Consider the following 14780-nt stretch of genomic DNA (forward strand, 5'->3'; position numbering starts at 1 on the left):
CAAGCGCCGGACCTCGGGTGACAGGGCCTTCTCAGCTGCTGCACCTCCCCTCTGGAACGCCCTCCCCATCCACATCCGTGAGGCTCCCTCCCTATCATCATTCAAACAAGCCCTCAAAACCCACCTCTTCAAACTCACCTTCACCTGCTAACCCCTGCACCCTACCCTCCACTACATGACCCATTCAGCACAGCTTCTCCAGTTATTCTTTTTTTTCTGTTTGTTTGTTTGTCTCTGCCTTGTAAAGCGTCTTTGGGTATTTTGAAAAGCGCTATAGACAATTGATATATTATTATTATTATTAATCTGAATTTTGAAATATCTTTTCCCCTTCCTTCAAATATATTCTTTACGATACGATTGCTCTGGAATACCATAAGAGTTTACGAACGTTAAAAGAATTCAAAGCAATAAAAAGCATCTCTTTAAACAAGGCAACGTTAGCCTAAAATATGTCAACAAGGCAGAATTTTGTTTAAATTTGTTTCATGTGTGCATTTATTAATAATAATATTGAGACTGATCCGACCCCATACTGACATGTTCAGACATGACTCTCTCACTCACACACACACACACAGCCAGAGGGAGGCAGTGGAATGATAGCAGATAGCTTGTTGTTGTGGGTGTTTTGTGTTGCCTTGTCACTCTTTCCCAAGGCATCAACACATGAGATGACAACCAAGACCTGCTCGATGGCAGTAATGGAATCAACACACACACACACACACACACACACACACACACACACACACACACACACACACACACACACACACACACACACACACACACACACACACACACACACACACACACACACACACACACACACACACACACACACACACACACACACACACACACTACTCACATTGCTGGGCAGCACTTCCACTGTGGTGTTGTAGAATTTATCTCCACTAGTCTCTATATTTCCGCTGCGAAACACGTACCTACAGCAGAGAGGACAGCACAGTTGTAACTCCGTTTCATTTGGACACATTCATCTCGCTACTTTTATTCATTTATTTTTGGTCTTCCAAAAAAAAATTTAAGTCCAAATGGAAAATTAAATGAGATATTTAAATGATTATCATTTCACTACATTACTAGGAATAACCAGGCCATAAACTTAATTTAAAGTTTAAAGTTTCCGGCAGAGCACCATGGCCTCAGATTTGGAGGTGCTAACTCTCATCCCCGCCGCTTCACACTCTGCTGCAAACCGCCCCAGTGAATGCTGGAGGTCACGATCCGAGGAGGCTAACAGGACCACATCATCTGCAAACAGCAGAGAGGCCATCCCGAGACCCCCGAACCTGACGTTCTCCACCCCCAAAACTTTCATGTAAGTCCAAATACAATCAGCAGGACACTGCAGGGAGTTGAACCCCGTCTGTTTTGTTACAAACACTGAAGCGCATTCACACACATTCATTTTCTTAATTATCTTAACAGGCTTACATTTATGATTGTATCGGAGGTACACTCAAAACATTTCAGGCTTAAGACCTGGCAACATGATGTTGCTACGCTGCTGGTCGATGCAGGAAATATCATCTAACTCGTGTACGAGTCCTGCCAGTGCCCTCGACGTGCGTGAAGTTGCGAGGGCCTGATCACTGCTGCTTGCAGCTTTAATTATGTTTTAAAATCTAAAAATAAGCTTTCTTTCACTTGAGCCATGTTTTAAAATAAATTTAATAACAATTGTAAAAAAACTATTTCTTGACCCTGCAAATCTTTCTCCAAAAAACATATAACCAGAAAATCAATTTCAAGATGTTTCCAAACAAACAAAAATTGCTACAAAATAGGTTACTCAGGAATGACCTACGGAAACCAAGTGTTTAGAAGCAGACTGAATTGCTACTGTGATATATCTATCAACCGAGAAGGTCAAAATGAAAATGCAGCTGCATTAACTGTATAAAAAATGTAAATGTTTCACTCATCTGTCACAGAAACATTTTAAAGTCATCTTCTGACCGTGGTAATTTCCTTCTCTTTTCTCCTATTTTGTGGTTTGTAATGAGAAAATATGTCATAGTCTCATGTGAAGGTTTAAATAATGTAAGTCCTAAAAGTGCAGACACCAAACTGTAGTTTCAGTAGATGACTTTAATTAGTTTAGTATCCAGGTGTCTTGTTATCTGTTATCATTGTGCACTGTTTCTTTCTTCTTCGTAAGACAGAGACACAGAGAGGCCTTGACTAACAGAGATCCTCTGTTTGAAATACTTTTAACTTCCTTTGCTGACGCATTATCTGAAGTTGTAAAGGCGTAAACCTTTGCATGCATATATGATGTGTGAGGGTAAAGAATGTCTATTCTGTCTCTGCAATGGTCATTTTAACAATGTCACAGTGGCTTCAAAGGAAGCATCTGCTGTGAGTTTAAACGGTTTATTGTAAGGCAAACTGTGAACAAAGGGATTTGCAAACAGGAGATAAAGCAGCTGTCTGAGCATAAATGTCCATGCATTGTGACTGTTAGGTAGATCACTCTTACAGATCACTGCAATGTGTCTGTGAGACTGTTCTCTTTGCTTGCAAGCAAATAAATTGACTTTACAAACCTTGATCGTTCATCAAAACTCTGTTTACTTTATATTGATAGAAAACCTTCACTTTCTTCTCCTGACTAGTCATAAGAAATATTCCACAACAAACTTGGCGTTGTCGGCAGGATCGCTGACCGTCCATCAGGCTCCAGGGGGACCGTCCGGAGAAAAGGCCTTTCCAGGTTCAATAACTGACGTTTCCTGTCTCAATACCTCCTTAGACAAGAGAAGAGAGAGCCGGCGGAAACCGAGGAGTTTCTGATTGGCGGCACGCGAATTCAACGACAAAGAATTAATTTCTACAATATCGGGTAAGGAAGTTAAAATTCCAATTGTAAAAGTAATTGTAAAATTATACTAAGATCGTATAATTTAACAGACACAGATGAATGATCAAGTAGTCATTATTATTTGGGTAACACAATTGTTTTTGACGTTTGTGGTTTTGTTTTACGAATGGTTCATGTAAACTCCCTTTTTCATTTTCTGACGTATCACTATTACACGCTTTTACGTAGGAGACAGGATTGTGTTATACGGTGATGATTTAACTCAGAATAAAAACATTTTGAGATCGTAACACAGATCGCTTGACTACAATTGTTATAGGTTTGATGTAAGATCGTTGTTAAATTATCCAATACGTGAATTCTACTAACGAAACTGATAGGATAAGAATCGTGATAAACTAACTTAACGTGAACTTCAAATAAGGTTTTTGCAATAGTTTTTTCCTTCGGTAAAGAAACTTACGCTTTATAGTGACGACTATATTGTTTTTAAGATAACGTTAACGTGTCCACGCCTGAAAGATGGATGGTAAGCAGAGTAAAAGCAGGGAACCCTCGGGTCCGATAGTGGATATGATGCGACAGAAACACGGAAACGGGTGTTTAGAATGCCTCACGTACTGGTCAAAGGAGTTTGGGTTTCCTGAAAACGGCTCATTGAGCGCCGCTAAGCTCAAAATGTTACGAGGGGATTTAGAAGGTAAATTGAAACAGATGAAAAGTGGCAAGAAAGTCAAAGTTAAAGACTTGGAAATGATAGAGAAAAACCAGATGTGTTTGACACATTGGGAAAATGAGTGTGAAACTAGGGACAGAAAACAACTTATGAAATCTTTGACGTGTTTAAAAGAAGAAAAACTGATTCCAGACACACATAATCCATTATTGTCTCCCTCTGCTATGTATCCGAGTCTCACAGGAGCGAGCGGCCCCCTCCTGGACACGTGTTGCCGACCTTCCCCACAGGATGGCGTACCACAACCACCACCACCACCAACACCACAACCTCCACCACCTCCTCCACCATACGCTGAAGCACCACTGGTGGGCAGACCAGCAACCCGGCTCCACACTCAACAGCAAGAACAGGCTCGCCTGGCAAACGAGAAGCTCCGACAGAGTCCAGCCTCACCTCACCACAACCCGGTTGTCTCTCCTCCGACGGCTGCAACATCGACACCTGCCACCTCACCATGGTCCTACACAGACCCGCATAGCTGGCGGGGTGCAGCCGGCGCTGTCGTCAACTGGCTCAACCCCGACACACCCACACCAGCCTTCAACCTCGACACATCCGAAGCTTTCCAGGGGCCCATGATTCAGGTTCCAGGACCCGCTGATGGTGCTCCGGGTCTCGTGTTCAGAGCCTGGACTCAAGCTGACATTATGCAGGCCTCACTACATCTGCCAAGCATCCAGAATGGCGCAGCTTTCGCAAAAGACTTCCTGATATTCTGTAAAGAATTTATGCCGACCGGCCCAGAAGTGCATCGATTGCTGGTAAAACATGTTGGCCCAACTGACTTTAGCAAAATCAGGGCCACAGTTACAGGGGCTGGCCATGACACCCGACAGATCAAGCTTGTCTGGACAGCAATGGAAAACGGTCCATATGTCACTTTCATCACAGCCGTCTGCGAGGCTATAGAAACAGCTTTCCCCTCGAAAGTTAACATGGCATTGATTAATAGCACCAAGCAAGGTAGGACTGAAGATGTGACATCATATCACCAACGACTCATGTCTGCATTCCAAACACAGCGGTATTGAAGAACCGGCTGACAAACAGCAATGTCAGTGTGGGAAACACATCTCAAGAATGCTTTCGTGAACGGGCTGCTGCCAGACATCAAAACAGCCACCGAACGCTCCGTGATTGGCCTGGAGGACGCAAGACTTGATGAAGTGGTAAAACACGCACGACACAACTGCAAAATGCACAATGACGCTCAAGCTAGACAGGAAAAGCTCTCCAAACAAACTGGAGAAAGAGCTCAGCTTGCGATGCTTCAAGCTGTCAAACAGATGACGCTAGGAGTTGAGGGAGGCCAAAGACAACCCACCCAACCACGTAACAACTTTGGGCGGGGTCAGCAAAGGGGGCGTGGAAGAGGACAACACCGCGGAGAGGGAAGAGGGCATTTCCAAGATGGCCGCCAAAGAGGAGTTTCACGTGTGACACAGGACAATGAATGCTTCTACTGTGGAGAAACAGGACATTGGAACAGAGATTGCCCACATCGTAATGCACACAACGGATCACGACAGCCACGTGGCCGACAGCACGGAGGAGACGACTTTCATCAACAATTTGGCACTTCTGACTGACGCGATGTGGGGAGGCGAGGCAATGCACGTGGGCAGGAGACGGCTGACTCCCTCTCAACTCCGCAACAGAGAAGTACACACACACACACACACACACACACTGACTCAGTACGCACACACAACGCGCACATTTGCTGCAACGCACACACGCTTCCTCGCACGCACACTGCAGAACAATCCATACTCCTCAGTGTCATTTCACACTTAGAGCAACAACAAGTGAATGCATCTACACCACAACCACACACTTATTCAATGTTTTCATCAGAGTCATACAAAAATATGCCAACTACAAAGGTTATTGTGGAAGGGAAAGAATTAACATTTTTAGTAGATTCTGGGGCTACTCATTCTGTAATTCAACAGAAACATTTTCCTCATCAAAAGATGAGTGGGCGTTTTGTATATTCACAGGGGGCCTCTGGGGTAACTGTAACTGAAAAATGTACTGTACCTATGACGAGTGTACACTCCGACCCGACCGACCAGATCCTGACATTAAAGTGAAACATTCGTTTCTACTTTCGACCCTTTGTCCAATTAACTTAATGGGCAGAGACTTAATGTGTGCTTATGGGATAGGACTGACGTCATCCTCTGATGGCCTTAAAGTGCTTAGGCGTAGAGTCGTACACCAAATGATACAGACTCCCTCTCTGTCACTTTTTGCCTATCAATGGTGGCTTCCTGTTGATGACGCACAACGACTTTGTCACACAGTAGACGCACGTGTCTCACCACATGCCGACCGCATGAACTACAAACATCTACACTGCACCTCACACATTTCTAGAGGACAAGATGTTTGCTATGAGGACAAGTTTTTTGAAGGCCTCAATGATGCAATTGCCTGTTCCACACTGTTTTGGTCTACTTATAGATCTGCTGTATCTGTTTCTCTGACTCCATCACAGAAAGAACTGTTTGATGTTCCAGATTCAGCTCCACACATCTCGCTGTCAAAAGGACGCGAGGATCAGTGGCGGAATTTGGGTCCATTCGTTGCACAATGCGAGGCGCTTACCGACTGGGAACAGACGCTGGATCCATTTGACCTGCGATCACAATCTACAGGCTTCCACAGAACGTTTTGTGTGCTCTTATCACCAGCCTGCAGATCAGTCTATGGGTTTCATGAGCTTAACAAAGAAATTCAAACATTTTTAACTAAACCTGCATCTATTTCTCCCGCCCTTACTCTTGTTCCACAGACACTTTGGGCGGCGAACAAATATGACGTGGGCCTGATCAACAACTGTCAGCCTGTCGTTATCACTCCGCGCTCTGATTTTCGGCCTCACAAGCACCAGTACCCTCTGCGCCAAGAGGCCATTGACGGTATTACACCTGTGTTTGATTCACTCCTGAAAGCAGGTGTGATTATTCCCTGTCCAGACTCTCCAGTCAGGACACCGATATTTCCTGTTAAAATGATCAGAGATGCAGGCAAGCCTGTTGAATGGCGTTTCGTGCAAGACCTGAAAGCAGTAAATGCTGCAGTTCATGCACGTGCACCAAATGTGCCTAATCCTTACACTATTCTAGCTCAGATTCCTCCTGCAGCTAAATGGTTTTCTGTGGTTGACCTGTCAAATGCTTTTTTCAGTGTCCCAGTTGACAAGGACAGCCAATTTTGGTTCGCGTTCAACTTCAACGGTAAGCCATACACTTTCACCCGTCTGTGTCAAGGCTACACCGAGTCTCCAACCATCTACAATGATGCACTCAGAGAAAGCTTAGACAGTCTAACTCTCTCACCAGGCTCTGCACTCCTGCAATATGTAGATGATTGCTTAATCGCAGCTCCTACTCAGGCACAGTGTCAGAAAGACACAATAAAACTGCTACAACATTTAGCACGAGAAGGCCACAAGGCCAGCCTATCTAAATTACAGTTTGTAATGCAAAATGTACATTTCTTTGGTCATGACATTTCAGGGGAAGGGAAAACCCTCTCTTCTAAAAGAATCGCTTCAATCGTGTCGATACCAAAACCTAACACTAAAAAACAGATGATGTCATTTTTAGGCATGTGTTCATACTTTCGGTCGTTCATACCTAACTACTCACAAATGGAGCAGCCATTATCAAGTTTGATTCACGGTAAAAATCTCACAGCACATGACAAAATAATTTGGACAAAAGAAGGCCATTCGGCTTTCACACAAATGAAATGTGCTTTGCAAACACCACCAACTCTTGGGTTGCCAGATCCGAACAAACCGTTCACTCAGACTGCAGATGAAAGACAGGGCTGTATGACCTCTGTGTTGCGACAATCACATGGTGATAAACTACGACCAGTTGCGTATTTCTCCGCAAAACTCGATCCTGTCGCTTGAGGCTTGCCACAATGTTTGCGTGCAGTGGCCGCGGCTGAAAAGGCACTCGCTCCCTCACGTGACATAGTAGGATACGCTCCATTAACTCTGTTCGATCCTCATTCGGTGTCTTTGATTCTCCTCGAACAGAAATCGTCTCACCTTTCTGCAGCGCGATATTTGCGTTATCACACATGTCTCTTAGACATGCCAAACATAACGGTCAAACGCTGTACTAATCTTAACCCTGCATCATTACTTCCTATTCCTGGTGACGGAGAGGAGCACAACTGTTTAGCTGAGCTCCAAGCTCAGTGCACTCCTCGCCCTGATTTGATGGACACTCCGCTGCCCAATAGCGACATGGTAATGTATGTGGATGGATCTGCCTCTCGCGATCATACTGGTACTAATCTTGTGGGTTTTGCTGTTGTTTCGGACTCAGAAGTGCTGTGTTCAGGTTCTCTGCCATGTCACCTCTCAGCCCAGGCAGCTGAGCTCATCGCGCTCACCGAAGCATGTAAACTTGCTGAAGGTAAAACTGTTACAGTTCACACTGACTCTCGTTATGCATTCGGCGTCGTCCACGATTTTGGTAGTCTGTGGAAACACAGAAAGTTCCTTAAGTCTGATGGTAAACCTGTTTTGCATCACACTCTCATTGCTGAACTGTTAGAGGCCATTTTGTTGCCAACAGCAATTGCTGTTTGCAAATGTGCTGCTCATACAGGGCACACTGACGTCATTTCAACAGGAAATGCATGTGCAGACGCTGCTGCAAAAGCTGCTGCTCGACTTCCTGTCCCCACTTCTTCTGCTCTCATGTCCTCATTTGTCTCAGCTCCCTCTTCTCTTACAGCTATGCAGACGTTGTCCACTCCGGAAGAACGTAGGCTGTGGTCAGCTTCAGGTTGCACATACACTGATGGACTGTGGTCAAGGCCTGATGCTAAACCATGTGTGCCTAAGCATTATTTCAGCCATTATGCTAAGTTGACACATGGGTTAGACCACGTGTCAAAAGGGGGAATGTTGAGTGCATTAAATGAGACATGATTCACAGCATATGCACAAAAATTCTGTTCTGCATGTGTAACCTGCTCTACTCACAATGTAGGCAGGCCCGTGGCAGTGTCCAGCCAGGCTGCACATCCGCCTCCGACACGCCCTTTTGAGCACATTATGATGGATTTTGTTGAGCTATCTCCATCTGAAGGTAAGAAACACTGTCTAGTGATGGTAGACATGTGGTCCAAGTGGGTTGAAGTTTTTCCATCGAGTAAACAAACTGCTGCAACGGTAGCAAAGGCTCTGATTTCTGAAATCATTCCCCGTTGGGGCATTCCTACTAAAATATCAAGCGACAATGGTTCTCATTTTGTCAATCAGGCCATTACAGAACTAAGCGCATACTTGGGTATCGACTTAAGAACACACTGTGCTTACCATCCAGCCAGTGGTGGTGCTGTTGAACGAGAAAATGGTACACTTAAGACCAAGTTAGCAAAATGTTGTGCTGACACAGGTCTGCCTTGGACAAAAGCCCTGCCTCTAGTGCTGATGTACATGAGTATGAGAAAACGAACACGAAGCAATCTGAGTCCTTTTGAGATACTGTTTGGTTTTCCTCCTCATGTAGGAACTGAAGCACCAGGGGCGCCACTTCCCTCAACCGCCTTATGTGAACATGAAATGTTAACATATTGTGCACAATTGTCCTCTGCTTTATCTAACATAAGACAACAGGTGATTGCCGCTCTCCCGAGGCCAGCTGAAGGACCTCTCCACAAGCTGAAACCTGGTGATTTCGTGGTGGTGAAAGACTTCAGAAGGAAGCACTGGAACTCACGACGCTGGCTGGGTCCATTTCAAGTCCTCCTCGTCACTCAGACGGCTGTCAAAGTAGCTGAGAGGGCAACTTGGGTCCACGCGTCCCACTGCAAGAAGGTTCCAGAACCAGGAGACGCACCAACTGAAGCTACAGGTGAGCTCGCACCTACAACAAATGTCAGCCAACAGGCACCACCGAGGGAGGAAGGACAGACAGAGCCACCAACAGAGGAGATGCAGTGATCACGGACGGAATCACAACGGGCAGTTGACCAACAGACGCTTGCGTGATCTGTGTTAACTGTCCCAACGCTGATGCCACGCAAGAAAGACGGCTGGAAGAGCCCCTCTCGACGTGTTTATGCCAACAAACACAAGAAAAGGAGCACGGTTAGGTCCTCTACAAAAGGACGAAAAACACATTTTTTTTCATTATAGCTATATTCATATAGCTATAATATAGCTTGTTTCGTTTTCATTTTATTTCTGTATTATGATGATTTTGATGCTCAGGTCTAAAGACAGTTTTTTTTGTTTTTGTTTTTTATCTTTTTATTCTTTTGTGTTTATTGAATTGTATTGCTGGCTTCAAACAACCAGAGATCCTTTATCTCACAAAAACAGTTTTTCTTCAGACATCTCACATGATGATGTATTTTAAAATCATATTTTGGGGTAATACTTCTGGTGTTATTGAAATGTCTTATAACATATTTTTACTATATTGTGTGATTACTGTATAATCAAAAGAGTGGAATGTAATGGGAAAATATGTCATAGTCTCATGTGAAGGTTTAAAGAATGTAAGTCCTAAAAGTGCAGACACCAAACTGTAGTTTCAGTAGATGACTTTAATTAGTTTAGTATCCAGGTGTCTTGTTATCTGTTATCATTGTGCACTGTTTCTTTCTTCTTCGTAAGACAGAGACACAGAGAGGCCTTGACTAACAGAGATCCTCTGTTTGAAAAACTTTTAACTTCCTTTGCTGACGCATTATCTGAAGTTGTAAAGGCGTAAACCTTTGCATGCATATATGATGTGTGAGGGTAAAGAATGTCTATTCTGTCTCTGCAATGGTCATTTTAACAATGTCACAGTGGCTTCAAAGGAAGCATCTGCTGTGAGTTTAAACGGTTTATTGTAAGGCAAACTGTGAACAAAGGGATTTGCAAACAGGAGATAAAGCATCTTCCTGACTGTCTTAAATGAAGTATACTAAGGCTCGAAGGATGACCTGCCTTTTATTGTGTTCTTTGTGTATTCTTGTTAGCTAAGCAGATAACAGGAAGCTGTCTGAGCATAAATGTCCATGCATTGTGACTGTTAGGTAGATCACTCTTACAGATCACTGCAATGTGTCTGAGACTGTTCTCTTTGCTTGCAAGCAAATAAATTGACTTTACAAACCTTGATCGTTCATCAAAACTCTGTTTACTTTATATTGATAGAAAACCATCACTTTCTTCTCCCGACTAGTCATAAGAAATATTCCACAACAGGTTTTATATTTATGAATGGCATTGCTTTATCCAAAGACTACAAAATTGTAATTCTGACATACTTAAGTGTGTTGGTCTAAGGCAGCGGTTCCCAAACTTTTTAGGCCACGCACCCCCTTCTACATACCGACCGGGTTCACGCACCCCCAATCCCCCACACCTTAAACAAAAAGCAACAGAGCCTATTTATAGCTGCATAAAAATCGGACCAATGAGAGAACAGTTTGCACGTGGCGTTTGTTTACGAGATAAAAAACACAAAAAAGACAAAACTTCCTGCACCGTGCCTTCGAAAAGGTAACGGACGTACACCAGAAGATTGGCCAGATTGGCCAGATCTGTAGGCTCGTCTACTTGCAGAGAGTAAAACTCACTCTTCTTCACGCGACCGACTAATGTAGCCAGGATGTCTTCGGACAAAGCATCGATGCGGCGCGACAGTGTTGTTGGACACCGGGATCATGTCCAACTTGTTTGCTTCTCTCTCTCCAATCATACATTCCACCATCTCTTTGGCAGATGGCAAGCACACGTCTTCGGCGATTGTGTGAGGTAGCCCCTTTCTTGCTATTCTGTAACTGACCCGATATGAAGCCCGTAGTGTGTTTTTTATAGACCCCAACACATGAATGAGACTGTAGTTGTTTTGGGCTGTTTTGTAACTCCTCCAATTTCGATATAAAAAATGTAAGGGGCTTTTGACTTGCACTGGCATGCTTGGTGTTCAGGTTGTCACGGTTGGGTTTTGCATTGTGTGAGTGTGGTGTGTGTTTGTCTGTGTGTCTCCTGATCATGCTTATTCTCTCCACCTGTGCCAAATCACCTGCCCCTGGCTTTTCCCTTTGCAAACCCCAGTCATCTCTACTCACCTGCCGGCAATCTGCTCATCAACCCTCACCTACTTATACTCCCCTGCTTGCCCTGTTCCAGTTGCCGGATTATCCTTTGTTCCTTTTCCCTTCCCGTGGACTCTTCGCTCTCCTGTGGTCATTTCCTCGTGTTGACCCTCTCGCCCCACGGTTTGTGTCTGTGCTTTTGGTGACCAAGCCCTTTTGTGACTTTGCCTTTTATTTTCAGTTTGGATTTTTCTCACTCCCTATTCGAGTTGTTTTTGGTTTCTATTTTTGTTTGCTTGATGCCCAGTAAAGAGCCTTGTAATTCACCTCAACTTGTGTCTTGTGTCTTAGTCTGCGCCTGAGTCTCGGATTTACTCCTAATCCCACACTGTAAATCGTGAACCGTCACACAGGTGGCGAAGTAAATAAGAGGGCTTCAGACAGCTGTTAGCCAGAACCTCACTGCACCGACTGCATCCCTGTCTCCTAAAAATGACGTTCCCCCAAAACTAAAATGCATTCTCAATTACATTTGACCAAAAACGTATTTTCTCCCCGATTACATTTGTGTTTGACTTATTACATTGACTTATTACAAATACGTTCTAATCAACATTTTAACATTTTAATATTTTTTTTCCCTCCACCACCGCCTCTCCTTCTCCCTATTACGCGGTCAGAATACTACCACAACACGCCGCCTGTCTCCGGCAGAAATGCGCTCATCCATGCACGGGAACAACACCGAGTTGTCGGCTGAGATACCACCAAAACACCCCGCCTGTCTCCAGCAGAAACGCGCTCATCCAGGCCGAGCAACGAGGAACATTACGCGGCTACAATACCTCCACAAAGGCCCGCGTGTAAAATCCGGGAGTAACCGTGACTCTCTTAAGGGATAGGTTTGGGGGGGACGTGGCTTCCTAGTGGAAGTTATGGTTAGGGTTAGATGGATACAAATAAATAAAATATACCTCCATAACACCCCGCCACTCTCGGCTCATACCTCCCCAGCAACGAGGCACATCACCCGGCCACAATACCTCCAGAATGTCCCCCGGGTGAAATCCGGGACTTGGTTTTATGGTTCCGAGTGGCGGGCACTCACCCGTTGGCGCTGGACGCGAGGTCTCCAGCCGCCCCCGCTGTGAGGCACCCCATCGTCAGGTCTGTCAGCCCTCGGAACAGGTTGCGGGTCAACAACTTGTGGGTGGTGGGGGTAGAGGTGAGGCAGATCACAGAAAAATAATAAAGACTAGAGTATGGCAAAGATATGTTGATGAGAAACGTATTTGTAATACGTCAAACACAAACATAATCAGGGAGAAAATACGTTTATGGTCAAACGTAATTGAGAATACATTTTAGTTTTGGGGGAACGTAATTTTTAGGAGACAGGACTGCACCATTAGACCACCCTTTACATTTTTCCTCTCGCGCACCCCTGGGGGTTCCCACACTTCCCACACTTTGGGAATCCCTGGTCTAAGGAGGAGAGGTTCTACATAACGGGAATTAACAGCTGTGTGAATGGCAATACAACCCTTAGATGTCATGGGGCAGTTGAAGCTGGGAGAACTCCTAGACAGGGATGCACACAAAGCTGCACCACATACCAACACTCCAACAAGTACATGTACATACACACCTCAGCGCATCCTGTTTTCACTCAGCCCTGAACCAGAGATAGACACGCAAGAATAAGAGAGCTTATGGCGTGTTCTTTTCTTTTTAATCAAGAAGCAACAGTAGCTACTTTAAATACAGAATGGAGCTATAACGACATAAGGACAATTGGGTCTTTTGTTGCCTTGTTGCAGAAACTGTCGTGACATGCCAAACACACAGTTGGCCATCAGCTGCTGCTGGGCTGATGTGGAGCACCTGTAATTTTTAGCCATGCTAGTGGCAGTGTTGGTGGGTCAGTCCACCACTTAGGTCCAGAATAGGACATGGGAGGCATCTACTCTTTCATACCTTTCTGACATTTAATCGGGTGATATATGGTCTGATGGTATTTGTGTAAAACTAAAACTTGTAAAAGCCGAGTTGCTGGTGATAGAAGTAATTGTAGCATATCTGACAATGTTTAGCCTACAATGCTGTGTGTCTAATATGCAATTAGCCTACTTGGGTGTGGTCCAATTTAGTGTGAAACTGCTGTGACAGCTTTCACAGGACACTCCCTAAATTCTTTCATTGGCAACCAAACAAAAGAATGCCTGCACTTTGTCAATGTCAATGCATAGTGTATGTAGTGTATGCTGTAGTTTTGTGAGCTTCCCGTTTTGGTTTCTTGGTTGAGTGAACAAAAAAATGAGTCGCTATCTACGGTATAGCGGCTGTTTAAAATTGTGGTATTGTGCAGGATGTCCCATGTCATGCGATTGATAATTCTCTTGACCAATCAGTGGTCTGCAGTGTTTTAACTCCACGTTCTAGTATCGCCTCTGCTCACTTAGTAATGAAAAATAACCTGTGAGCAGGGCTCAGCACTAACTTTTAAAAGTGGTTACCAGCCATCAGCTTTTGGTTGCTGAAACTGAAAATATTGTTGCCATTTTTAGTCACCTTATAATTTCAGTAATCAAGATACCATGCAGTTATTTGTCAGTTTAATAATGAAAGCGTATACAAGATGTGTGTATGTTGTAAATGCTTTGCGGTATAATTTTCAGTCCAGCTCAATGATTGCTGTTATACTTTGCCTCCCAAGACCATGGATTTCCTTCTTCATTTGGTTCTTTGTCGTGCAGCATTGTCTGGTTCCAGTTCTGACTAACAGGGATACTTACTAAATATCACTGTTGGGATCTGGCAGGAGCATGTTTATAACTTACTTTAGCACAAGGCATTTCATTGCCTTCAAGTGCTAGGTCAGTGGTTTCAGAAGCCTGGATCCTGGCATTGTGCTCATGCCTTTTTGCAGTGGGTGTGCGTGTCTCCCATGCTAGCTGCGCGTATTTCCTTATTTCTTGCATGGTGAGGTTATTGGTTCTGCAGTGCATGGTGACATCGTATCGCACGCTCTCGTGGAGGTTGTGCAAGAACAAGGACTTAAAAGCTTGGTCTTACATCTCTGGAAGTACGCTGATCTCAAGCGCCTGTAGT

The 14780-nt window shown here is 44.4% G+C and overlaps 1 protein-coding gene across 1 annotated transcript in view; it reads right to left on the minus strand.

Annotated features, from left to right (window-relative positions):
- Nucleotides 1–14780, minus strand: part of LOC142950201 (alpha-1,3-mannosyl-glycoprotein 4-beta-N-acetylglucosaminyltransferase B) — a 61688-nt gene that overhangs the window by 11831 nt on the left and 35077 nt on the right. Inside the window, exon 12 of the mRNA XM_076092114.1 lies at nucleotides 875–953. Within this exon, the coding sequence (XP_075948229.1) occupies nucleotides 875–953 (79 nt within the window). The remainder of the gene's footprint in view (nucleotides 1–874; nucleotides 954–14780) is intronic.

Source organism: Anarhichas minor, unplaced genomic scaffold (assembly GCF_050575085.1).
Source record: "Anarhichas minor isolate MPS153535 unplaced genomic scaffold, ASM5057508v1 ptg000015l, whole genome shotgun sequence".
Lineage (NCBI taxonomy): Eukaryota > Metazoa > Chordata > Actinopteri > Perciformes > Anarhichadidae > Anarhichas > Anarhichas minor.